The sequence below is a fragment of the Trachurus japonicus genome, chromosome 4, assembly GCF_045865225.1.
Source record: "Trachurus japonicus isolate A0001 chromosome 4, Traja_1.0".
Classification (NCBI taxonomy): Eukaryota; Metazoa; Chordata; class Actinopteri; order Carangiformes; family Carangidae; genus Trachurus; species Trachurus japonicus.
The window spans coordinates 10,736,947-10,763,582 of record NC_140910.1 but is presented as its reverse complement, the minus strand read 5'-3'; the positions used below and the strand labels follow the sequence as shown (position 1 = coordinate 10,763,582).

The following is a 26,636-nucleotide window of genomic DNA, read 5'->3' as shown; positions in this document are numbered from 1 at the left end:
CCACAGGGTTTTTCCCCTTTACCTTTTTTTTGGTTTGTTCTCACCACGGAGCTTGGGGGCTGATCGTGGGAATTGGATTGGCAGCGGGGCTGAGAGGAGCAAAGGCAGCACTCTGTAACTTCACTGTCTTATCTAAAGATTATAGGATATCCCAATCTAATAATAGCAGCCAAGAGCTAGACTAAGCAGTAGTAGGATATGTCGTACAAACACTTAAGCGCCGCAGATGGTGTTGGTGACACCGGTTGGGGGGAGCGGAGGGAGGGGGGGTCAAACTTGTCATGTCGCTGGTAGCTGCAGCTTCTACAAGTGTCACTCTGTGAACCACTAACTAAACTAGGCAGGCAGCAAGGCAGCAGGCTATACTATCACTGTGTCCAGCTTTCTCTTTCTGTAATCCACCAAGAATCAGCGAGCAACCACTGAATCTCCTGACTTTAACCAGGTAAAAACATCACGCAGTAGTAAATTAGACCATAAAAAGTCAGAAATCAGTAACTTGTGAAAACCTGAATTGAGCGTATTTTAATTTTGGACATTAGTTTCTTGTTGCTCAGTCATGTGTAAAAACACATCAGTAATTCAACAGACTCTCTAAATAAATATGTTAAGTTTTCATTTTGTGAACATTGTAACTCATTGGGAGTGAAAGTGATAATCTGCTGTGTGTGTGTGTGTTGTATCCAACTCATGATACATGTGTGTGTGGCTGAGTGAGCAGAGGATCTCTACTAAATGCTGAATGCTGTCATTGTACTTGCTCGAAATCACAGGGGGATTGCCCAATATTAGCTGTCACACTGCAGCTCATTGGGGTCAGTGGGTGTCGAGGCACAGCTGCACACAGCTATGCCACAGATAATACACTGGCACTCTGTGGTCTAACCTGACAATGATGCACATTTCCTTTATGTTGTACGATTGTCTGTATGTCTGTACACACTTGACACTTCCTCTTGATACTGGTGTGTTTCTGCTGCAGGCTCAGAGAGCATGAATTACCTGTGGCACGTAGACGGGGAACATAATATGTTTGTGGAACCATAGCAGGAAATAACACACCTTTATTGTTGTTTCTATGACTTGGTATTCTAACACTGAGTCTGCAGCTAATTATAGGACAATGTGATGAAGCTACAGACCTGACATGCAGGTGTGAAGTAAACAAATCATCTCCTCAAGACATGATATTTTGAATGATTTAGCAGCAATAAGCTAATTATTTGAGCATCTGATTTATTTTGTTTATTTATTTTGCTATTTTCAGATGTGGATGAGTTTTTGTGATTCATTTCAAGTTAGACTAATACATAGGGGATTTAATTGGTAGTTGGAGCTCTTGTTTATACTGGTTAGAGTTGACACAGTCATGAAATCAGTTCCTTGGTAATTCTTATTGGATGTCGTCCCCACAGTTTGTTTCCCTGGGTGTTGCTGTGTGTCTGTGAACCTGTCATATGTTACTGGTAGAGCAGGCAGAGGTGTTTGTGTGTTCATATTTTCCCTGTGTGCAGAAGCTCCTGCTGGAACTTGCCTGGGTGTGTGTATGTGTGTGTGTGTGTGTGAGAGAGAGTGTGTGTACATGTTTTTTTTGTTCCCACTGTGTGGCAGGACAAACACTGACCTTGTCTGGAGTCGGGACCAGTGTACAGGGCTGAGGTGCAGGTCAAGGTTTGGGTGGGTGAGGGTTTGACAATGAGGGATAGCTGTGCAAACATGTGTTTGTGTGAGTGTGTGCATTCAAGCACGCACTTACACTCAAGCAAACTTGTCTAATCAATGACAAGTAATTTGTCAGAGCAGACACAACAGGCCGCTGCATAGCTATTCGTTCTGTTGTTTGCTTGTCACCTTTAGTTGTGTGAAGTGCTGTGACTAGTCTGTTACCTGTCCATTAGTTTAATGATACACACCATTGCAGGCTTGAAAACTGTACACACACCATGTTTTTGAAGTATTGTTTTCACCAAATTACAACTCTTCTGTACATCAAAACAAAAGGTGGTCGGCTAACTGTCATTATGATAAAAGAATGGTTTGTTTTAGTCCGTCTGAGCTTGCACAAATATAACCCAGGGCTGAACTGGGGTGTGTTTTCCAATGTGTGTTTCACAACAGAGTCTGTGTGACACAAGGAGTGTCAAAGGTGAACACCCTCCCACAACCGGTTTCCTGTTTAGGCCCCTGTGATGGAATACTGTATCACAGCCAGCTCGCCAGCCGGCTCCGCTTGTGCACTTCTCAGCTTACGTTTAGATTGGCAGCCTGGCAGACACCAGACAGGCAGCAGAGCAGTCAGCTAACCCGGCCACAGGCTTGACCGGCATGAACCCTGCAGATCAGTTAGTTGGCTGCACGAGTGAATCAGTTACAGCCGGAGGACGCCTCGCCCTACAATATTCACACAGTCATACAAATGAAGACGTATGCGGGCTTACGCAGCCACGGCTCACTCCAGCTGTGTGACTCTTCACACGGCTTTTTAGATTTAGATTTGTTATGACTCAGTGATGACAGCAGCGAGCTTGTCCGTGCATGTTTGGAGTTTTATTCTGTATGCAGCAGCACGTTGTTACAGAGAGACTCCAATCACAGTGTATTGTAGATATCATGGAGGCTCCTGAGCAGGCTATAAATATCCTCATGCTTCAAGTGGTTGGAGTATGTAGAGATACTGCTGGAGGGCTTCTTCACTGTATTGTATTAGATTGTGTGCAGCCTTTGAACCCACAGTCACATATTCATCTGCTTGATGAGTAAAAACCCACCAGCAGCCACAGCGCTAACATTTTAGAAAGGTGCATGTGGGAAATATATGCACACATTTACATCTGGATTTACAGAGATGCAAAGACACTATTTTAGTCAACGCTGTTGCTCTGTAGAAGTTCATCTTCCCTGAGTGTGTGGTTGCTGTATTTACATGCAACCAGTGCTTCAGATGTCAGGTTGACTTTCAAGACAAGAATGTTTTGTTGTGTTGTTCATTGCATACAGATACTGCTGTATTTTTCACAATGTCAGCCATCAATATTAATGTTTTCAATGAGATGTAGGTGTTGAGGTGCTGTATGGTCTTACAGAGGAGAATTTCAAGTTGTTTTAAGCTGTGTTACAGCAGCGTTTAATAACTGATCCCTGGGCAGGTTTTACTGGCTTTACTGGAATCAACATTGATCCCTTATAAACAAAAGGTGTTCCTGAAATTTTCACGCCAGCCTCTTACAGCGTACCCTTTCCTTGGAGTAGAGCACGTCTGATGTGATGCCAGTTAATTTTATTTTGGTCACTGAAGTGTGAAAGTGGTGATGATGAATCATCCTGAGAGAAAGAGCCGAGAGTTGAGCCAGAGAAACAATGAAAATGTGTCAAAAGTTAATCAAAGAAGCCATTACACATGTAGATGAATTGTTAATGGCTTACTAGTAATAATGAAAGTGTGTCGTTTATAAAGCTTCATAAGTGACTTTGCAGGACACCATCAAGTCATAAGGTAATAAGCCTAGAAAGCAATTAACAATGGACTTTGGCCGTGATGTTTGCTGCCTACTCCCACAAGGTTAGGGGTCAAACAGTCCATGGGAGGGTCCTTCCTGATTAATTAAAACGGGACAAAGCGAGCAGCAAAGGTGGATAACATGAGGACCCTTCATATCAACATGGGATCATATCTGGCAAGACAAAAAGTTTCCTTTATTCATGCGTTTTAATGGATTATTCACAACACACTCTCAACACAACACAAATCTCGAGTCATTTATACGTTTTTCTATTGCTAGCCAATATTAGCATTCAGTTTCAACAAGATTTCATCATGTTGTCATTATAAGAACAAAAAGTTATAATAAATTCTCTAATCAGTGGTACCTTTGCAGTAAACTGGGTGCTAAACTGAGTTGGTATTGCAAAGTGATGAAGGTAGCTGACTGGCGATTAGCATGCTAACATCAATAGATGGAGGAAAGAGTGATAGATTAAAGAAAAACAAGAGGTGTGGGTCTCCTAAATAAAAATAAAATAAGAATATAATGAATGAAAATAAAAATACCTCTGTTTTTCATTAGCGGTGACTTCAAGCAAAATGAGAATATAAGATATGAATAAGATATGTGAAAACTATACTTTTTTTTAATTACACAACAAAAAACACAGAATTAGCCTAGTTTTCTCTCCTATGCAATTTTGTCCATGCCAGATACTTTGCATCTTTTCTTGCAGATAGGGTTTGACACTTGTTGATCTATGGTCATGACCATACTTTAGATGTTACAATCAGTGTATTATAGGACTTGTAGTCTGAGTAGTGTGAGCGCTATACTGGCGGGCATTAATAATAAAATTATGAAATATTCTCAAGAGAGCCACATAAAATGATATCGTTGGCCTTTCACATGTGTGAGCTAAATAGACACACTTTCTTTTGTCAGGTTACACACATGATTACAAATGGGTGCCAATGATGCTGACAATTTCACCTTTCAGTGGAACAAAATAATAATTGGCCAAAATTCAATAATTGAATGCAACTGTAAGGCAAGGCAAGGCAAGCCATATTTATTTATATAGTGCATTTCATACCAAGGCAACTCAATGTGCTTTACATAAAGACAAAACATTAAAAAAAGAAGGATAAAACAGAATAAAAACAAACAAAACACTAAACACAGAGTTAAAAGCAAGAGCAAATAAAAGTAAAATAAAAGAAAATAGAAGTTCTTAAAAGAGCTCAGCTATAAGCACATGAAAAGAGAAATGTTTTTGGATTTAAAAGTGTTCACAGTTGGGGCTGGTTTCAGTTTCAGTGAACACTGAACAGTCAACTGTAGATAAATGGTTCATAAAGTAATTAATCTCCTGCTAATTAACTTCCTAGTAGAAAAAATAGATACATTTATCATTAAGCTGAAAGTACAAAGGTCTAGTACAAGAAAATCAGCTATGTATGACTCACGACTGTTAACTTGTAAAAACCTCAGCTGTGCACCAAACACCCCACCCCCAAAACACACACACACACACACACACACACACACACACACACACACACACACACACACACACACACACACACACACACACACACACTCCACCCTGTCCACACGTGCACATGTCAGCGAGTGAGTGTGACCCTGGATAAACAAAAGGAAGAGAAAAAGGGGACAACTGCTGTGTGCTCCTCTATTATTGTAGCCATACCTACCTGTCTGCACTGTTGGGAAGTATCTGTCAAGCGCTGTGAAAAACAACCAGCAGCAGTCGTTCCATTCAGTTGTAGAGCTCAACCTCCAGCCCCCCCACCCCTCCCCTCCCTCCCTGTCCCGCTCACAGCCTGGGGGGAAAGTATGCAAGACGTCGGTGCTCTGACAACAGATGAGCAGTCCTATACGTGCAGCGGCTCGCCCTGGTGCGTCAAGTAACAACAAGGTGAGAGCATGGCAGTTTGTTGCTAACGCACATTGAAAACTGAGGTTTTTCAGAGGCAAAGGGGAGTGAGTGCCAAGCTGCCTCTCGAGGAAAATTTGGATGCTGTCGTTTCGGTTTCTGTCAACAGGCAAGGACTCTGCGATGTGTGTGTTTCAAAGAATCTCTGTGAAATCTGCTGTTTTTTTTCTCCTCTGTGAGCTGAAATTCAAATAACAGGTGCAAAGCAGCAACGTGGTGCTGTTGCTTTGGAGCGGTGTGCACCAAAAAGAGTATTGTTTTTTTTTTTTTTACATTGTGCGACTGTTCTTAAGTATGCTTTGCTTTGTGTGTTATTCTGGGGGGAATAAAAGTGCCTTGATGAATTTTGAATGAGGCTGTGCCGCTCAGTTAGTCAAAAACAGTAAGAAACTCGCCAAAGAAGTGGTAAATCTCAATTCAGCATGAATCCCATGGTAGGGAATGGCGTGATAAAAGCAGTGAATCACTGTGATCTGTATGCATGCCCAAACCTGAAGTGATCCCCTCTGCTGCTTGAACCCCGCTGAGCCCAGAGGAAGCAGGTTCTTATCAGGGAGGAGGACAGGAAGACACAGAGAGTGGAGGAGGAAGAGAGAGTGGGGGTTGGTGGGCAGCGTGGCACTCGCTCTGCAGCCTTTCACGTAACAGCGGTTTCCTCTGCGAAGTTCACGCAGCCTCAACAGAAAGTGATGCTGCGCTTCTCTGATGTAACAGTAAGACCATGATTGTATGATTGTTGTGCTTACAGTTTGTACTGTACACAGAAATTCTTTAAAGATAAGCAAACAAATAAGCAGAGCACATATCATACAGTATGTCATATCCTTACTCCTCTTTCTTAATGACTATGCTGCTCAACTTTCCTGTAACAGCTGTCTAATGTCTTTTTGTGGCTCTGAAATGAGTTTTCGAACCTATGCAGATAAAACCCTCATGAGAGTGAATGAAAGACGCTTTTGAGTTGCACTATTGGAACTGTGGGATCCTGATCGTATGATTCAGATCCAAATCCTTTGGTCCCAATGCCATTGGACTATTCAACATCTCAGCCAAAGCACTAAAAGTGAAGATACTTCACCTTTATTTTTTGTCATTTCTAATCTATCTCCTTGTTCATTCATTCATTTCATTTATTAAGGACTGCACAACAAGTTGGCAGAATGTGCTTTCTGCACAGCATAGTAGCACTGTAGCAGATAGTACTGTGTGGCATCAAACATCAGTTATACATTTAACATACAGACATCAACATCAGACCAGACATTTTACATATATGCGAAGCAGAATTTCTGTAGTGGCCCTTCAAGAGACTTTCAAGTGAAAGTGAAAGTTTCTAAGGACCATCTGAAGTCTATATTTCATATTGTGCAGAAGCAGAAGCAGCACCATTGCCTACACCAACACATGCAGAGCACAATCACTAAAAAAGAGCATCTTCAGATCTTTCCATGTAATAATCATACATGAATCATCAAGCGTTGAAAGGAAAGAGAGGAGAGAAATAAGGTGGCAGAAGCAAATCAGCTGCCATATGAAAATAAAGTGTCTCTTTGATCATTTTATTCATACATGTTTTCATATCTCTTCTAGAAGGCGGTTGGACGAACATGATCTCCACCAGCATCCCTCACCAGTAGCCCAGCAGCATGGCCGCTGCTCCTCCTTGTGCAGAGGACACCAGCAGCTCATTAGCACTGCGCTGGAGGCTAACACCAACATAGATATACATCACACAGGACGCTGACTTCATCCTCAATCGAAGCAGGCTGAGCTGATCTGCACTGAACATCTGTAAGGTACTGCTTTGACGCACGCCAGAGAGGCACATGTCCAGGACAGTGACATCATCACCACGGCCTAAGCAGCCCTCTGGACTGAGACCTTGGACCATGATCTGTCTCTGATCGGGGTTGCGTGGTTGGCGGAGCTGGACTGTGCAGCTCTTCCACACTTCCAAACCCGGACTCTGAGCCATGTCTCTTCTCTCAGCTCTGAGCATCGTCTGTGGATTGATGCTCCATGTTTCACTGAGTGCACTCAACACTCACTACTGTGTCCCACGAAAGACTGTCCCCTACCAGAGTAAGTCACAGATTCTCACTGCGTTAACACCTTTAGCACCTCAGTGAGCCACTATCTCACACCATGGTCTTACTGTGTTTCCACTCCCGGGCTGCTCCAGTAAATACCAGGACTTGTGGCAGTCTAAGAATGCATTTGAATATTTTAACCAACAAAGACTACAGCTTTAACTGCTTAGAGTTTGTGCTGGTTGGAAAACCCTCATTGAATTTCAATGAATTAGCTTTTTTCTTTTAAATTCTTTTCTTTTTTTTGCTGAGGGAGCTCTTTTTCCAGCTAATTGCAGCGTAGTGATGCAGATGTTTTGTTACAATCTTCTGTTTAGATGATCTGAAGTTGTTCAAAGAAGAGGGGATCTTCAACTACTCCACTATGTTAATGAGAGATGACCTCGGGGTGCTGCTGCTGGGGGCCAGAGAGGCCATATATGCCCTGGACATCACCGACATCTCAGTCAGGAAGTCGGCGGTAAGAAAAACTGAAGTGACTCCCGGAAAGAACTCGGATTGCAGAGTGTGCAGAGTGTGGCAGTCTGTGCTGATCAGTGGTGACCCGTTTGTAGCCGATGTGCATCTGCAAATTTCTTTTACATTAACTTGATGATGCTACTTTGCTTGATGATACGACTCATTAACTTTTCATTATCCCAGATTAAAAATGAAGCTTTTTTTTTTTTTAACATTTGTGATATTTTACTGCAGTGATGAAGGTTTTTCATAAAATAGTCAGTAAGACAGACTTGAGTGCCGAATCCAAGAGTATATGACGTTTCATGTGACCTCACATCTCAGGTTATGGTTATATGGTTGACTTATGAGCAGCTTTTTTTTCACCCAGTATGTTTAATTTGTCCTGGATTTTAGAGGTCAAAATCAGCAAAAGCACATATCTGAAAAAAAAGTCATGACCCCTCAGACTCATCTCCTGAGATACTATTTGGAAATGTTTCATTTCTAGCTCCGTAGGACTTCTGCAGAAATCCGTCCATGCCACCACTAACTACACTCCTTGTATATATTTTACTGTCTGTTTCACTATTCTAATATGGCAGCAGGCCACCAGTTAACCGCAGTGTATTCTGGTCAAAGGTCAGTGTGTTGTCTACTTGACCCGTACATTTGCATGAGGAATTCTTTTTAGTGAAATACGGTCCTGTTGAACTCTACAGCTGTTGGTTCATAATAATAGTTGCACAGTCCAACAGTCCCAACTGCAGAGGGACCGGCGCTGTCCCAGCCTGCAGGTACTTCCCTCTGTGGTGCACTGACTGGTCTTCTCGATGTTAGACAAACACTGTAACTTGTGAGTGTAAACAGGCAGCGGCTCCTCTGCGTGTTGGGGCTGTTGGGTTGCGACACCACTCTTGCGTGCTTTGACAAGACACTTTCCCTATGTTGATGCAGGTGTATTGGCGGGTTACCGAGGAGAAGCAGAGGGAGTGCACATACAAGGGAAAACATGCCGAGGTTTGTGTAAGGTCTTTCAAAACAGACATTCATTCCCAGGATAAGGATACGGCCAGTAAGGATGACTGTTGACTGCAAGCGTTTTTACTCCCACATACTATCTATCTCTGTAAATTTTGTAAATCATTTATATGGGAGTTTTTCCCCTCTCCTTTTCAAGTCTATACACAGATTTCACTTTAAAGTGCTTTGCTTACAGCTTTGCAGTGATATCCCAAATAAAGTCATGAGTAGAAAATGCCTGTGCACAGCCTTGACCTCTCGGTCACCAGGCACCCTGTGCAGTCAGAAAATGTATGTGGCATGTTTGTATTTTTGCGGCTGAACCAACAAAGCTCTGACCTTGGCGTTCTCTCTGGTGGCTCCTGTTGCAGGTGGAATGCCGTAACTACATCCGAACGCTGCACAGAGTGAATGACACCACAATGTATGTGTGTGGAACAAATGCGTTTAGCCCCACCTGTGATTATATGGTAAGTACAGAACATGAGGTTAGTTGAAAGCATTTAACAAGCAGCGTCTGTGGGCAGCACAACTGTGTATGTGGGACTGAAACTAAATAAACTGTGTTTCCCATAATCATGGTTATAAAGAAACATGTCTTCATTGTGGCTCAATGTGTTTTTGTACAACACAGATAAGTGAAGTGAAGACACACAGACTGGAGTTTGTTGACAAAAGGGAAACTATAGACTGATCGCCTGAATTATTCTTAATGTCGCCCAACCAGAATGGCAGTCAGTGTTGCAGTCACTAGGCAGAGGCCAATCATAACGCTGGAGCCGTCATGGCTGTTCATTTATTAGTAGAGTAAACACGTGTTCTTGTTTTTCCAAAGTGTGTCTTGGTTGTGATTTAAAAAACAGGTCAAGCCAATCCCTTCACAATGTTGGCGTTTGCTTATTTATTGTGTTCGACGACACACAGTAGCTCATGTGTACAGTTTATTTTGGCACGGATCTCAAATCTCCAGAGGGCTGAGCTCCCTTGACAGGATTGCTATGGAGAGTTAAACGGTTCCTATGTGCAACTGCAGAACAAGACAATAATGTGAATTAGATAATGAAAAAAGGAATTAAAAAGAAAGAAAAGCAGACCTGATGTTCATTTCTTTCCAAAGCAGGTTCTTTGCAACTCCAAGATGTGATTCTGACAAACATGTAAAACAATGGCTGAGTCAAAAGGCTGCAATCACTGTAAAAATACGTGCGTAATAATGTCAATAATGTCAAAAGTTGTGGTTAATGGGCTAAACATTAATCCTGATAAGAATCCACTGGAATCTCCGCACTTTGTGTGAGTCAGTTTTTCTTTCTCTTTCCTCCTTCAACAAGTTTTTCTTTCTGTCCTCCCTCTCCTCCTTTGTTCCTGACAGACGTTTGCTGAGGGACAGCTGAGGCTGCAGGGAAAGCAGGAGGAGGGAAAAGGGAAGTGTCCCTTTGATCCCTTCCAGAGATACTCCTCCCTGATGGTCGGTGAGTGTCTGAGTCAGGTTGAGCTGCCAAAGGGAACAAAGCACAGAACAACGCTGAGCGCTCAAAGTGCACCAACAGTAAAGACCAGAGTAGGATAAGTGTATGCAGATTGAACAGGCCACAGCACCGACCGGGGTTATGAATGTGACCTAGAATATCTAGTTGACTGCAGCGACCTACTCATTCAACACAGCTGGACTAAAGCAGCCGGTTCAGTTCATTAGTTGGCATATAAATGTGATATTGTTCCAACTTTATATGAATAATTGATTTCCAGGAATTTTTTGTCCTCTTTTGTTTTTCCTGTCCAACAGGAAATGACCTGTATTCTGCTACATCCATCAACTTCTTGGGCTCTGAGCCTGTGGTTCTGCGCAGTTCAAACTTGGCTCTCCGCACTGAGTTTAAGAGCTCCTGGCTCAGTGGTGAGTTCCTGTGCTGCAAAAAAAAAAACAAAACCTCTGCCCATTTAAAGTTTTATATGATGAGGTGAATGGTTTAGAGGAAACAGACTGCAGTAGCACCAGCAGTGCTGATGCATACTGTAATGCAGTTAATGATAAGTGTTGATATCTGACTTTTCTCTCATCCCAAGTATTCATGACATGTTTTGTGGTTTCAGAGCCAAACTTTGTCTACATGGACTTTGTGGGTGAAAGTTTTGACAGCGCAGATGGCGACGATGATAAGGTGTACTTGTTCTTCAGTGAGAACGCCATGGAGTACGATTTCTACAGCAAAGTTGCAGTATCTCGAGTGGCCCGTGTCTGCAAGGTATGGGAGTGAAAGCTAACAATCTATCAAAAACATCCACCCGGAGAGCCTCATCTGACACGTGTCTGGTCGACGTGGTTAAAGAGGAATATGTAATACATGATGGAGCGCTCTGTCCTGCTGTGTTTAGGGTGATATGGGCGGACAGCGGACGCTGCAGAGGAAATGGACGTCGTTCCTGAAAGCTCGTCTGGATTGTTCCCTGCCTGAACCCAGCCTGCCCCCCATTGTCCAGGATGTCTTCCTGCTGAAGCATGAGGACTGGAGGGACAGTGTCTTCTACGCTGTCTTCACCCAGCAGTCGTAAGTAGTACATTTACGGTCAAATCCTGTGGTTTTATGGCTCAGGGTGGGTGTTGACATAGGATAATCTAGCAGAGCAGTCAGTTGGGAGAAACAACAAAGGTGTCTGACCGTATTCACACAAAACTATTAGCTTTGAAGTTTGTTCCATTGTTTTGATTGTAATGTAAGGTATTAATTACTCAGTTAATACTTTAATTTGACGGATGAGTAACTTGATTAAAACAGAAATGTGTTTGTTTAATTCTGTGAAATGTTTGAAAAAATGTTTAAAAGATCATTTAACTGCTGTTTTGTAATGTATTGTCTATGTTGGTATTTTGATATTGATTATTATTCTCATTATTATTGTTGTTGTTGCTCATGAGTTACTAATGGACACATGTACACACATCCACACACACACTTATATTTTCTGTTTTTTTTAATATTTATTATTGTTGTCAGTCATTATTATTCTATTTTTTTTTTCATGTTATTTTGTGTTTTTTTCACATTAAACTGTAATATAAGGTGCAGGCTTAAAAAGAAGCCCCTTGTGGCTTTTTGCCTCTCCCTGCACTGACTATTGTTACCTACCATGTTTTATGTTGTATTCTTTTAACTTTGTGCAAAAATAAAAATTCAATTCAATTCAAAATTCAATTGAATTGATTTGCTGTCCTCAGGAGCCTGTCCCAGGTCTCAGCAGTGTGTGCATACAGCGTGTCTGCCATCAGAGATATTTTCAGCGAGGGGAAGTTTAAAACACCTGTTGCCGTGGAGACATCCCATGTGAAGTGGGTGATGTACACCGGAGAAGTGCCGGTCCCCAGACCAGGAGCGGTGAGTTTCAAGTCTTTTTTTTTTTTTTTTTACTGCTGATGCATTCGAGGCATATTCCCCAAAACCCACGATACTAACTGTAGGTTTTATGTTGCAGTGCATTAATAATGTGGCACGTAAAATGGGGATGAATCGCTCACTGGACCTTCCAGACAAAACCCTCCAGTTCATCAGAGACCGTCCCCTCATGGACGAGGCTGTTCGTCCAATGAGCGGAGAGCCGCTGCTGGTCAAGAGAGGAGCTTTTCTGACTCGGATTGTGGTGGACAGAGTGGTGGCGCTGGATGGACAGACGCATGCCGTCATGTTCACCGGCACTGGTAAGTTAAAGTTGAACTGAAAGTTGGCTTAGTTTTCTGTTTGAATATTCTGGTTGATTAAACTTAAAGCCCCTGAAAATTTCAGCAGTTCTCTGTAATATCAAATTTTCATGACTGGGGAGGCATCAATCAAAGTTGAAAGTTTTATGGAATTTTTTTTTTAAATCCTAAATTATTACTTTTTCAGAGTTTAAGATAAAACAAATCAGCTAGTCTTCATTGGGACTGTGTGGGTGTGGTTTGATTGACAGGGATCATAAGAAATATATCAGTATTTTCCTGGTGAACACCACCTTCCTTGAACCAAAAGAAATAACCCCAAAAAAAGGATATACAGAAATGTATTGTGTAGAATAACCAATATAACTATGCTCACATGGGAGCCCCTTGTTCACAGTAAGATTGTGCAAGTCAGAATTTAGACATATTAAATATCCATTGAAAATGTCCCTCAGTGCTGTCATTGAGAATGTGGTAAATGATACATGTTGTTGTTTTCCTTGTATTGAGAAGCCAGCACATTTATATTGCTGTCTGTCATGTCATAAATGTAGTTGTTTATGTTTTATGCTGCATCTTAATTAATTGTCAGTTTGCATGGCAGCCATCTTGGCCAAGTCTCTCTTGTGATCCTGGTAATAATAATAATGAAGAAAAACCAAAACAATGTTTTTCAGGGATTTACAGTGGGATTATGCATCATTTCATTAAAGATGAAATGATGCACTCTCCCTCTCATGCATGGAATATTTAACCCATAAGAAATAAAACGCAGCCTCTGTTCATTCAGTGGACTCAGCAGTTTTCCAGCTCCAACCTGACTTGGTCTGATCAGCAGCTTATAGCAGCTGCTGCAAGGAGACTTACCCAGAGATTATGAGGAGATGAGGAGAGATTATTCTCTCTACTTACAATATGTTTAGCATTAGATATTATTCCATCATTATTAATTGTGGCTGCAGTGGCTGATGGACAGCAGACGTTACAAAGGCTGTCTCATAATCATTGTGCATATTGTAAAAGGTGCTGACTGAACAAATCTTTTAAGTCACATGTTTTTGATATGAAGAGTGACATCAAAACAGTAACCTTGGTTAAAACAAATGTTATTTTTATGATTGCTTTATGTCACCGGTGATTTTTGTCTCCTATAGACAATGGTTATGTTCAGAAGGCCGTCAACTATGATGGAGAGATGTTCATAATCGAGGAGATTCAACTGTTCGAAAACACCGAGTCCATCAGCATCCTGCGCCTCTCATCCAGCAAGGTAACACAGTGCAGGCCCAGAATGCATCATGAAGTGTGTTAGCTCATCGTCATCACCAGTTATATGGTCTTTTACAGCTACTGCTGCTTTACTTGGCAAATATTACAAAATAAGCTTGAGTCTGAATTTGAATGTGTCGTCAGTGTCACTAACAGACTGTAGAGAGCGTTCTGAGGAAGTGAAGCTGGAATAACATTAAAGGGATAGTTCACCCAAAATTCAAATTTCACTCATTATCTACTCACCCTCATGTCGACTAAGAGCTGTGAGAATTTTCAGAGTCCTCCGTTCCTTCTCTGAGTTACGGGGGGGTCCGTGCAGCAGTATTTGTCCATAATGGTTGTCAATAGATACCAACTTTCTTTGTCCAAAAAGACACACCAAAAAACATCCAAATACCTCCATACTGCTCGTCTGTAATGTCCCTCTGGTATTGAAGTCCCGACATGAGAAATTGTTCCGAAAAAAATTAAATAAGTCTATATTTTAAGCTTGTTTGTAGCGGAAGCTCCCAGTGTCTCAGTTCACTGCTCTTCCTGTGTCAGTGCAAATCTCACGTGATTTGCACTGACCGGTGGAACAATTTCTCATTTCGGGGCTTCAATACAAGAGGGACATTACAGACGAGCTGTGTGGAGGTATTTGGATGTTTTTTGGTGTGTCTTTTTGGATGAAGAAAGTTGGTATCCATTGACAACCATTATATGGACAAATACTGCTGCACGGACCCCCCCGTAACTCAGAGAAGGAACGGAGGACTCTGAAAATTCTCACAGCTCTTAGTCGACATGAGGGTGAGTAGATAATGAGTGAAATTTGAATTTTGGGTGAACTATCCCTTTAAGTGGTTTGTTTTTGTGTGTGTGTGTGTGTGTGTGCAAACACAGGGCCAGCTGTATGCAGGTTCAGAGTTTGGTGCTATCCAGATGCCAGTCAGTAACTGCAGCCGCTACGACTCTTGTGTGGACTGCATCCTGGCCAGGGATCCGTACTGTGCCTGGGACTTCTCCACTGAGCTGTGCTCCTCAGCACACAGCTTACCCCCCTCCTCAAACACTGCATTGCAGAGCCTGAAGGAGGGAGATGTCTCACAGTGTCCTCAGCCAGGTACAATCCCTCACATTGCGGCGTTCACATTAATTAAGTCTGAGAAGAAGTCGTTTGAACCAGCAGTTGTATTCATTAGAAAGCAAAGCAGTGAGGAAACCACCTTGTGTTTGTGTGTGTGTGACGTTTCAGATCCGGTCTTGGCTGTGGACTTCACCCTGGTCCCTGAGAACAACGTCCAGCTGCCTTGCCAGCTCCACTCCAACTTGGCAGAGGTCCACTGGCGTTTCTCTGACCAAACACTTCACTCCAACCATAAATACTACATCTACAGCGGAGGCCTCCTCATCCTGAGTGCCTCTGAGTCGGACGCCGGCCTTTACACCTGCGACTCGGTGGAGCAGATAAACGGCAGGACGTACAACAGGACCGTGGCCGTTTATCGCTTGCAGCTCCACCCTGGTCCAGAAGTGGGGGTCAGCAGCACCACTCCCAGCAGCGAGGTGGGAAATTCCTCCGACTCTGTTCACACGGCGAATACAGCCGCACCGGGTCCACCGCCGGACGAGGACAATGAGGACCCGTCCCTAGAGTCTCAAATAGACACGGGCAGGGTGACTGGTTTGGAGGTGGCTGTGGCTCTGCTGTCCCTGCTCTGCTTCAGCCTGACGGGGGTCATACTCTGGATCTGGTTGCGGGGAGGCTTGGAATGCTTCAAGTTTGCAAAAAGCTCCAGTGAGAGCGAGGAGAAGAGGCAGTCGGGCGAATACATGCACATCCCGAACAGAACTTCAGAGATAAAGCTCCTGGGGCCGGAGGCTGGGAGACCTTGCAGTGCCAATAATAATCACTGTGCTGTTGACTTCAAAGGGAATGGGGAGCACCACTTCACACCTATGGCCAACATTTCAAGTCTGGACGGCCTGGGATACATAAATGATGAGTCAGAGATTTAACTGCTGAGGTATAGTATAGCACAAGCCGACGAAACTGCACTAATCATCGTTCTATAGGTGCACTTCTAACATGGGACAGTTCTTAGGAAAGATCTCCACATTATACATTTCTTTGACTGGTTTCCTCTTCAATTTCCTACATTCACTATCATTACTGTACTCTAACGCGGCAGCTGATTTTCTCTCTGGTGGAATTTTCACTCCAGGAAACTGCTGACAAGACATTTAAAAAAATAAATATATATATATGTTTTTTTTTGTATAATGGTAAATTGTGAATAACACTGTAATATATTGTGTACAGCCAAGACCATTTTTCAACTATTTATTTGTTGTAAAGAAGTTTTTATTTGACCTTTGTCATCATGTAAATATGGTCAACTACATTGAACAAGTCGAAAACACTTTAACCTCTGATTTCAAGCCACTTTTAATTTTATGGACGGACACTACTGTTTATTTAAGACAACATTGATCAGTCAGAATATCCTTGACTGTTAATGATTGATCTATCTGTAGGCTACACCCTGTACTATTCATTTATTGGTGGCTGTTCAAATGACCGACAGATGTACCTTTGTATGTAAGGTTTCAACTAACACTCACAGGTGAAAACACTGAACTCCATACCTCCATCTTCTATGACAGAGAAGTGATAATAATGAGATTATCTAAATCCAGCAAACGTTACGTCATCATTTCGAGTGTTGTAGCGTAACTAGTGCTGTTTATGGGTACACAGTTATATTCCAGGCATGCACTGTAGTCTCTGTTCCAAAAAAGACAACATGTCATTGGGATGTAGATGTGTGTGTGTGTGTGTGGGTGTAGCTACATTTCTGGCAGTGGCAGACAACTGAGAGACACAACATGGATAAGAACAAGTGTCAAACTTTGGTAAATGCATTCCTTGCTCGTAAGAAAATAAACTTTATTGGGAGTTTGACGCGCATGTAGCTGTCAGTAATGATTATGCCTCTCCCTCTAGCACAACACACAGATGTATTTGAAAGCCATGCTGCTGCAAAGTTTGACTGACGTGCTTGTCTTGATTTTTTTCCTTTTTTTTTTCTTGAGAGGGTTACTCCTGTGTGGGATTTTTTGGGTGGGATAATATCAACGAAGAACATGCACTGAGTCCACAGTAATCCAGGAGCTGTTTGTTTCTGTTGAGGAACACTGAGACCAAAGTAAATTACAGGACATCGCCCGACTCTGCTTCGCCTGTTATTAACGACAGAACTCAATGTTTCACCTCAAACAAGTACTGTAGATATGAAAGGGCTGAAGTGGGTCTCTGCTCAATAACTCATCAGTGTAGTGTGAGATAGTTGTCATGAATTCAGGATGTATATTGATTGGATCAGGTAATTAATAAAATATTGCCAGTGCAGTTTTCTTTTTTTCCAAGTGCTTTCATGTTTAACGTAGATGCATTTTCACCAGGGAATTAAGCCAATCTATATGCTAACTACAGTTTTCAGTACACTGAGTTGTTTATAAGCTTCAGAGAGCGCTGTCTTATCCAGATTTTATTTTAGATTCCTCTCTCCTGTTCGTCACTCTTCCTTTTGCTTCCCAAGATTTAATGAGGTTTCTGCTCTTACTTTTATTTCTGGCTGTCTTTCTGAGTTCTTCTATGATGCTCACAGCCTTTTTTAACCCACACTCAGTAGCTTTGAACATTTCTGAATAAATCAATATGACAACAGCATCTCTTTGCTATGGTGAACGTCTCCACACTGAGGATGAGGGATACGGTGGAGAAAATGCAGCAAGGCCAAGGTTGTCTAATGTCATACATAGACCATCCCGCAGTTGATATATAAAAAACTACAAACCAACAGAGTATTGATTGTTGACACAGCAGCAGTGTTTCTGTGGGAAAAAAAACTCTAGCCCATACATGAGTGGCTCCTAAACTGGAAATTGCAAATGTGTCGACAAATCATTTGCAAAACAGTACAATTCTTTTGAAAAGATGTCATTTTGTGCACATTCACACATGTTTTGATGAGAAATCTTCTTTAAAAGCATTAAAAATGTTGAAGAATTCATTTCATTGTTTTTTCTTTTATAATTACACTCTAATGGGTCTTGACCATTACATCCATAGGAAAAACTAGAGTAGTGAAAATGGATGGATGGTTAGCAACAGGAAGAGTCTGAGGGAAGGAATCTAGAGTCAGAACAAAATAAGAAATCGGAGCTTCTCCTGCTTCCAGTTTCCTCCTGAATGTTTGTTTTATTATTTGGCCTCCATGTTGAGCCAGATGTGATCTGCCAACATTTTTGAGATGTTCAAGTAGCCATCAGTTAAAAGGGTGGGGAACAAAAACATACTGGCTGTGCTAACACTGTTAAATAGGCTCTAGTTCCAGTTTGTAAATTGTAAACTCACACCTGACCTCCATCAGTCAGTTCCTTATCAAACATTCAACCTTTGGAATTTCTTACACAATAAACACGGGCAGCCAGACACCATGAGAGTAAGAATATTTATTGTTGTTGCAATATTTAAAGGTCATTTTGACATGTCTGTTGTATTTTGTCATTTATCAAATAACAGAGAGAAATCAAAATACTGAATTTGGCAGTTGGCCATGAAGGACACTTTGTAACAAGAATGGAAAAGTAAATTGTCAAACTATGAGACAGGCACCTTGTTCTCCAAGTTGGTGCTTGTACTTGATACAGGCTTTGATTGGATCACTAAGGCAAAATCAAAGTGAGCCGTTATATTACCTGCATTAATAAAAAGCCACATTCATTGGTTTCAATCAGATCATTCACTTTTAAATTTGTTGGAAGGACAGAAAATGAGAAAAAAAATACCCAGTATCAGACTACACTTTAACAGACTGAGTACCTTTGCATGCAAGATTTCACCTTACTGCAGATCCATCTACAGGTCTTTTTTGTGTCAGTTTATGTTGGTTACTTGAGGTCAGAATATTTGGAATGAAAAAAAATTCCTACACCCATGATAAGCTGCATGCAAAACACACTGCAGCCACTAAATGCAAAAATTCAGTCTATCCGGGCGAAATCGAAAGCATCTGGAACAGAAACAACAACTGATAAGGTGCTTTCATGCTGAGTTGCTGACCACTAAAAGCAAACAGTGCAGTTTTGGAAATACAGAAACTGAGACTTACGAAAACGCAGAGTACAACACATATCAAGCCTGGGTGAGACTTTTTTCATTAACAAAACAAATGGAAGGAGACAAGTGTTTTGGCACAGCAGCGGTAAGGGAGAAATCACAGGAGGATTAGGCACAGACAGCTTTCTGAAACGTTTCCACACGCCGAGTCACTGGAGCACGAGTCCAGTTCAACATAGAAAAAAAACAAAGCGGCATTTATTAAGGCGACAGTCAAGCACTTTTTTTTTTCCACATGCAAAATCTGCACGCAATAGTAAGGCGCATCTCATGAAATCACAGCCGAGGCAGGCGAGAGAGCGGAGAAATGGAGCACAACAAATCTAAATGAAACTGAAGTCCTGCCAGAAAGACGAATAGTACACAGAAAAAAGAAGTCCACCAGATAAAAACCCTGCTGTTTGCAGACTCTCTGTTGAGGCAAAAGAAAAAAAGAAACTAATTCCTCAGCATACTACAACTTCTAGCATGCAGCTCTAATATAACACATGAAACAATCCTATCATAAATGTCCATAAGGCACACGTCCTGCTGTCATGAAACTGTTCACACTCATTTTGGGATTTCCAATTGCATATTTGCGAGACAGTTCATCTTCCTAAGCAAATTTCATTCATAGCATAAAACTGTAAATCTCTCTCATTCACTTCAATAAACAATATGTAAACACAGATGAAAAGGAATGGCATATTTAGAAGATATCCCTCTTTGAATAGAAGAAGGTTGGGGCCTTTAAAGAAGTTTGCTGACAAAACTCTTTGATAAAATATTTTAGAGCAATCCTGTCCTCCCACTCAAAATGCATTTTGTCACGTCAGGTTGAAATGATATGGCACTTTCAAGTGATTTCCTTTGCGCCACAGACTCGGCCTGCTGAAGATGAATATCTGTCTCCATCTAGAGGCGGCGCCTGGCTATCACCAGTGGCTGTTGTCGGGGTAGCTGGGCACTGCGGCGGGGTACTGGGGCAGGCTCGGGCCCTGGGCCGTCTGAGCCACGGCGTTGAACCCTGCTTCCCTTACAGGTGCGCTCTTCCACATCCCGGTGCTCCACTCCTCCTGAGCACGCTGCAAACTCCCACCGCCGCCACGGTACAGTCTGTGCACCTGCCACGTGGGGAAAAAGAAAGAAAGACGTGGAGGAAATGGTTCACGGTGAGTATATGTGTCGGCTATAAGTGTCAAATGGCGAGGATCAACATGAAAGAGAGTGTGTGTGAGTGTGTGTGTGTGCATGCTTTGGGTGTATGTGTTCACTCACCTTGAGGAGCACCAGTGCCATTAAAGCAGTCACCAGAGTGAAGAGCAGAGCTGTGATAAGCATCACTATAGCGGAGCCCACATTGTAGCTGAAAAACATCACTGTGGCAATCCAGCCGCTTTGATGTGTTGGTGAGAGTCAGATGAGTAGTATGGGTTAGTGGATCATATATGGGATAAGCAGTGGACTTAATACAAACATAATCCAAAACCAATAAGGAAACATTAAGCAGTGAGAGAACAAATGCAGTGACAAACAGCATAATGGTGAGCAGTGTGTAACACCGACTTATTGTCGCACGGGTGCACGGTGTTGTTATCACATGCAGATGTTCAGTTACTGTTTCTTGACCTTTACTCCGTTAGAGGAGGACGGTCTCGGTCTCTGGTAATAATCGACAAAACTAAAATATAAAAAAACAACAACTCTACTCTCATATGTTCTCTGACAACGGCATGTCACAAACTCAGAACCACATCGTGTGTTAACTTCATGGTTGTACTTTCGTGTTAAATCTGTGTTAGCATCATGATTTCAACAAATGCATCTGGTGGAAACCAAATTTATTGGCTGCCTTGACAGAAACCCCTCATGAGCTGCTCTCTGGTAAAACTGGCAGGAAACATGTACTAAGTCTTCAAAGCTGGTTTGATTCAACTCACCATGTTCCCCAGCCAGAGATGCCTATGGTCTGGATGAGGGCCAAGATACACTGAAGGAAGAAGATGAAGAAGAAGGCCATGAAGTTGAACGAGCTATCGGCCCTGTGAACAACACGAAAAAAAAAACAAAGAGAATAAAAAGGGATGGTACAATAGAAGGTTTTCTATTTTTGTTGCATCCTGTCATTAGTTGTTCACATGTGGTTGAAAGAGGCAAAACAATATTAACAATAAAACACGATGCATACACCTGAACAAGACACAGAAACGCTAGAAATGTGAACAAGTGGTATCTCCCATTCCCTTTATTCCCCTTTCCCAGGAGCATTTCACCTTGGTGTATTGCCTTTATAATGGTGCAGAGTTTATGATTTTATTTGTGGTCAGTTGATCGGATACTGTGACTGATCAGTGAGACCAGTACTGACACAAGCAGCAGCAGCAGCTTTCAGAGTCTGAGCTGTAGCTCAACTCCACACAACGGTGGCATAAATATGAATAAATATTTGATGTGCTATGAGAAATGTGATTAAGTCTGAACTGTAGAGAGATATTCAGCTGCTGAGTTGGGAACACTGTGATAGATTTACCAGGCTGCAAGAGAGAGAGAAGCTTTTCTGCAGAAACTCATGTGAGACATCACGACACATGACGACGCTGTAACAACGTACATGTGACAGAGAAGCTCTGACCCTCCCAGGCTGAACTGTAATGCTCCACCTGACTGAGTGCAGTGTAAACTCACTCTGCTTGTGTGTAACAGGAGGAGTGTGTGTGCTCTGTATGTTGGTACCTATTACTCCCTTGACAATACTCTTTAAATTACAGGGAAATATTACACCATTGTAGCCCAGGGTATTTGTGGTCCCTGATTGAACAATCTGTCCGCCACTTCCCGCCAACAACTCATTTTAAGATGGAATAAGTGTATTTGTCATTTTGAAAATGAACTGGATGAGACATTGATAAACTATGTTGGTCTGAAGCTAGCAAAAACACTCGTGTACTGCTCTGTGTAAGACAGGACCCCAAGAATTCAATATCTTGACACACACGCCATTGCAACAGTATCTAAAAGTGAAAGAATAATACAGCCATACTGTTGATAGTACACATGACATGACCGGAAGTTTTACACATTTTGTGGCTTGTGCTGATCACAATGTCATAATTGGTGACTTAACAACACATCTTATTAACTAAACAGAGCTTTCACAGCGTTACTGCAGCATCTGATGTCTGATCTCACACACCTCTGACCTACTTCTGTGGAAAGGTCTTCCTGCCACTATAACTTTCATCTTCCACTCCATCAGCAGCAGTGCACTTTATGATCCAGTTTAAAGTTCACCTCTGCCCAGCCTTCACCTCTCTTGTGTAGAAATGTGGTCCCTGGGAAGTTAAGTTCAGCTCCTATTCTTAACTGAGCAACAGAGCCATCACCAGTATTCAAGTTAACCTTGATGATGAGAATGTTCAGTGAAACCGTTAAAACCACCCTACTCCTACTAGTTTCCTGTTTAAAGACTTTCTTGAGATTATCATTCTGTCATCTTCCCTATACTTCCTCCCAACCTTTCCTCCATGTTCATATCAGTTAATGGGTGCGGACACTAAAGTTTAATCAGTTCTTCTGTCAACCCCCCCCCCCCCCAAAAAAAAAAAACGGATCAGATCAGATAACGGTCAAAATGTGGTTTTTGCAAATTCCTTTTTATCAGAAATGTTAATTAAAAGGTTAAAACCATGAGCTGTGAAAATAGTGAAATAGTGAAAAGTGAAATATGTAATATTTGTAATTGATTAATATGCTTAAAAATCACAAGCTATGGTTTAAAAGGCTAATAATTCATGATGTGAAATGTAAGGATGGGATAAAATATTGATGAAGAAAAACTGTGCTGTGAAAAGTTATCCATCTGCTCTCTTTGTGTTATAGTGACGTCTGCATGTGTGTGAAGTAAAGTTGATGATACATGATGGTAACAGCTCTGTTTCTACACAGGTGAGGTTTTTGAGATCTCATGGAAATGGCACCTGGAAAGGGAGATGGCGAGCCACCCATGAACCTGATCTCTGCCTTGACCCAAGGAGCTGGATCAAGATCTCCTTTTATCCGCAGGAGCCCATCCATTCTTCCATCTCCATCACTGAGTGTCACACTCCAAGGTTATGATAACGGGGCAAATATGAAAGGAGAAAATCAGGGAGTCCAAGCTCATATTCTATGTCTCAATCCCTGGGTTTACTTCATGCCATGCCGTGGTCACAACCACACAGCAGTACGCTATCAAACAAGTGATATTAAGGATGCTTTGCTCGAAGTTGTAGCAACCCCAAAATTAAAAGTGAAGCCAAGTCGCTGTCTATTGAAATGCAGAAGTTTTGACTTTATCATGTCCATGGTGATATGGTATGATATTCTGTTTGGCGTGAACACTGTCAGTGAGACACTCCAGTCAAGGGGACATGCAGCTTGATGTGGCCTTATTGCAGCTGGATGGATTAACTGACTTCATGCAAAAATACAGAGACACTGGATTTGTGTCTGCAAAAGCTACTGCAACAGTGATTGCTTCTGGTATGAACATTGAACCTGTAATAAAAGCAACATGGCGAGTGAAACGCAAACATGATGAAAATGATAATGAATATACTCCAGACCCAGAGCAGGTATATATAACGGACTATTTTAATGTGATAGTGGACCAGGCCCTCCCTGCTCTCCATACCCGTTAAAAACAAATGCAGGAGTTTGGCAACATGTTTGGATTTTTGGATCTGACCAAACTGCGTGATATGGAGGAGACCGACATGCTAAGACTGAGTGATGCTCTGAGCACTTCTGAATCTCAGGATATAAATGCACCGGAGCGCTTCCAGGAGTTGAAGATACTTCGAGAGATAATCCCAAAGGGAACAACTACAGCACTTAAAACACTTCGTTACCTCAGAGGGATTGAAGGAACTTCCCCTAACTGTGAGATTGCGCTCAGAATCCTGTTGACTTTTCCAGTCACGGTGGAATCGGACGAGCGGAGCTTTTCAAAGCTGAAACGCATACAAAAACTATTTGTGCACCTCAGTGTTACAGGACAGACTGTGTGGGTTTACCCTGCTCTCAATTGAAAAGGACATTGCGAAATTAGATTATAAGGATATTATTGCTGAGTTTGCGGCCAAGAAGGCCAGGAAAGTGACTCTGTCATGATCAGTTCCTGCGCAATTACGCATGGTGAGTCTATCTCATCTCATGTTAGATAATAAGTAAATAATGAGTTGTGAGTTGTAATGAAAATGAATGTATATTGTGAAAGAACTTGTGTGTAACTTGTTTAAAATGTCAAGATTCCAAAAATAAAGCGACTGAGCTGATTTGGACTGGTATTTGATCTTGGTTCTTTGATGCTGACAGCAAAAACTGTTTTTGGTTTAAAACGAAAAAACACTGTTTCCGTTTTTTTGGTTTTGACAGAAAAACTGATTATACTTTGGATCCCCGGACCTTAATTAACTGCCAGATGACTTTTGCAGTTTGATATAGTTCATTTGAGCAATTTATTAACGTGGTCTAGACTCTAGATCCTATTCCATGTAACCCCTTGGTGTAACACTTAAACCTGCTAGGAAAACTGCTATTATCTTTGTCTCAACACTCACCTAGAGCATACTGAACGCCTTACTGGTCTCAAGGGACTTTATACAATAATACTACAGTACATCACTCTGCTCTGAAGTCAAACTAGTTTCACATGGATCAGCACTGAGTGTGCGCATTGTACCACTGGAGAAATCTTCAAAGTGCCTCATCGGATGTGTAGCAACTTCCTAAATTTGAATATCCACATGGTTAGTGGTCAGTTCATTATGAAACTGTGCACCAGTGACAATTTTCTTTCCAAGAATTTTCAATGACCTGATTCCTGTTAAGGATACAGTTTTTTTGGCTATGGGGTTTGGCCTATTGTATGTGTGTGTGTGTGTGTGTGTGTATGTCTGTGTGTTTTTGTATGTCGAATCTAGCTGTTGTGCGTATGATTTCGGATTTTACTCTGCAAAGCGTGCAGTCACAGTGAGGTATGTGCATTTAAGTGGGATTTCAGATGTGACTTGTGAGATTTACCAGATGGTGACTAACCTGAAAGCTTTGTAGAGTGGTCTGAACCAGCAGGTATAACTACAGGGACTGAAGAGTATGAGCCAGAGCAGGGAGAAGCCAAAGTTTGTGGCAGATCCGCCCCCAGCCCACCAAGCAATACATCCGATCACATTTAGACACAGAGTGCCTGAATACACTGCAGAGGAGAGAGGACAAGAGATGAGCAGGGACCAGGGCAGTAGAAGAGAGGACAGTAAAAAAAAAGTTAAAGTATACAAGGTTGTGTGAGCATGTATGGAAAAGACACCCACTCATCCACAGTGTGTAGACCCGGCGCACTAATTGCTGATGGGGTGAGGGGATTTCCTCTTCGATGTTCTGATAAAAGCATGGCTTTATTCTCAGAAACTGAGGCAGGGGAGGAAAGTTATTTACTCGCTCTGAAACACAAGGAAACATGACATAATAAGATAGTTTGCTATTTTAGATTTGAAAAGTTGAAGCATGCACTGATAGATAGATAGATAAATAGATAGATAGATAGATAGATAGATAGATAGATATATATAGGTTTTAAGTGACAGACCTGTCATTTTGAAATCCCGGATCTCACCTGGATAACAGAAATCGAAATCAGAAATGAACTCTTCCTGCAGGCAAGAAAACTTTCAGCAACATGCATGTCGTTTCAATATAACACCATAACGTTACTCTTTACTTGTGCTTGTTTGGCTGTTTAATTTTCGTAACTATGTAAAGTTATGCTAACTTTATGGGTGATATTAAACAGAGAAGAGTAGCTACAGCGTGTTGTTGGCCAGTCCAGTAACGTTATAGTCCGATGTGAGCAGAGATTAGCCAACTGTCCATTTCTCTAACATGGTCGTTGCTTCGTTTGACTGACCGGTTAGCGGTTGACAATGACAGAAAAACACCGCTACAAAAAGCAAGGACGAGTAACGTACAGTATTATGAGGATAACGTTTACCTCTTCACGTTTCCGTCGACAGCTGCAGGGGTCTGGGACTCTTTCAGGATGCGCCTTTCCGACACCCATCTGATTCTGATCCACTGCGGCTGCGCTGAACCGTTTCTCTTGTAGTTCCTCACGGTTTATGTTCAACATGCTGGCGGGTTGGAAGAACTACAAGTTCCAGGATTCGAGTGAGCGGTAAACGGTGGACGCGTGATTCCAACATGACACCCGTCCGCACGAATCCCACCCATACGATGAATTATCCCTCCCATGCAGTAATTGCAGCCAGGGGTAAAGCCGTCATCTGTAAACAGTGAGTGCAGGGCCCGTCCGTATTGCTTTGGAGCAGAGAAGTGGATCCATTGTTGAAGTTTTTCAGGGGTGGAACATTCTATAATTCTCACGGACGTTTGGCAACTTTCTCACGAGTATCAACAAAGCATTTGTGAGAATGGGCCACGCCACACAATGCACAAAATGTGCGAATGCGACAAATGTGTATGTGGTGTGCGT

The 26,636-nt window shown here is 42.0% G+C and overlaps 2 protein-coding genes across 5 annotated transcripts; one reads left to right on the top strand and one right to left on the bottom strand.

Annotated features, from left to right (window-relative positions):
- Nucleotides 1-83: 83 nt before the first annotated feature.
- Nucleotides 84-17,674, top strand: LOC146988478 (semaphorin-4E). 2 transcript variants are annotated; one of them, XM_085773848.1, is made up of 14 exons: nucleotides 84-445; nucleotides 7,033-7,524; nucleotides 7,850-7,992; nucleotides 8,928-8,990; nucleotides 9,365-9,463; nucleotides 10,366-10,465; nucleotides 10,780-10,890; nucleotides 11,088-11,239; nucleotides 11,370-11,542; nucleotides 12,211-12,367; nucleotides 12,465-12,687; nucleotides 13,842-13,957; nucleotides 14,845-15,064; nucleotides 15,197-17,674. In XM_085773848.1, exons 2-14 carry the CDS (start codon nucleotides 7,416-7,418, stop codon nucleotides 15,958-15,960), a joined length of 2,430 nt encoding a protein of 809 aa, XP_085629974.1. In that variant the 5' UTR covers nucleotides 84-445; nucleotides 7,033-7,415; the 3' UTR covers nucleotides 15,961-17,674. The 2 variants fall into 2 exon arrangements, with proteins under 2 accessions (XP_085629974.1, XP_085629975.1); XM_085773849.1 differs by lacking the exon at nucleotides 84-445 and adding an exon at nucleotides 5,189-5,424.
- A 770-nt stretch (nucleotides 17,675-18,444) lies between these two features.
- On the bottom strand, nucleotides 18,445-26,195 carry scamp4 (secretory carrier membrane protein 4). 3 transcript variants are annotated; one of them, XM_085773865.1, is made up of 7 exons: nucleotides 26,136-26,195; nucleotides 25,734-25,760; nucleotides 25,459-25,587; nucleotides 25,187-25,343; nucleotides 21,049-21,150; nucleotides 20,387-20,504; nucleotides 18,445-20,232 (listed from the first exon to the last, which is right to left on the bottom strand). In XM_085773865.1, the coding sequence occupies exons 2-7, from the start codon at nucleotides 25,738-25,740 to the stop codon at nucleotides 20,044-20,046; spliced, it is 702 nt and encodes a 233-aa protein (XP_085629991.1). In that variant the 5' UTR covers nucleotides 25,741-25,760; nucleotides 26,136-26,195; the 3' UTR covers nucleotides 18,445-20,043. The 3 variants fall into 3 exon arrangements, with proteins under 3 accessions (XP_085629991.1, XP_085629992.1, XP_085629993.1); XM_085773866.1 differs by lacking the exon at nucleotides 25,734-25,760 and having other exon boundaries at nucleotides 26,109-26,195; XM_085773867.1 differs by lacking the exon at nucleotides 25,734-25,760.
- Nucleotides 26,196-26,636: the final 441 nt, after the last annotated feature.

Excerpts from the sequence above, each read along its gene's own strand:
- LOC146988478 (XM_085773848.1), top strand. The coding sequence starts at position 7,416 with ATGTCTCTTCTCTCAGCTCTGAGCATCGTCTGTGGATTGATGCTCCAT. Across the intron at positions 9,464-10,365 it reads GCCCCACCTGTGATTATATG|ACGTTTGCTGAGGGACAGCT; the intron begins GTAAGTACAGAA and ends TGTTCCTGACAG. Across the intron at positions 12,688-13,841 it reads CGTCATGTTCACCGGCACTG|ACAATGGTTATGTTCAGAAG; the intron begins GTAAGTTAAAGT and ends TGTCTCCTATAG.
- scamp4 (XM_085773865.1), bottom strand. Across the intron at positions 25,344-25,458 it reads GGTCTACACACTGTGGATGA|TGTATTCAGGCACTCTGTGT; the intron begins GTGGGTGTCTTT and ends TCTCCTCTGCAG. Across the intron at positions 21,151-25,186 it reads CCACTCTACAAAGCTTTCAG|GGCCGATAGCTCGTTCAACT; the intron begins GTTAGTCACCAT and ends TGTTGTTCACAG.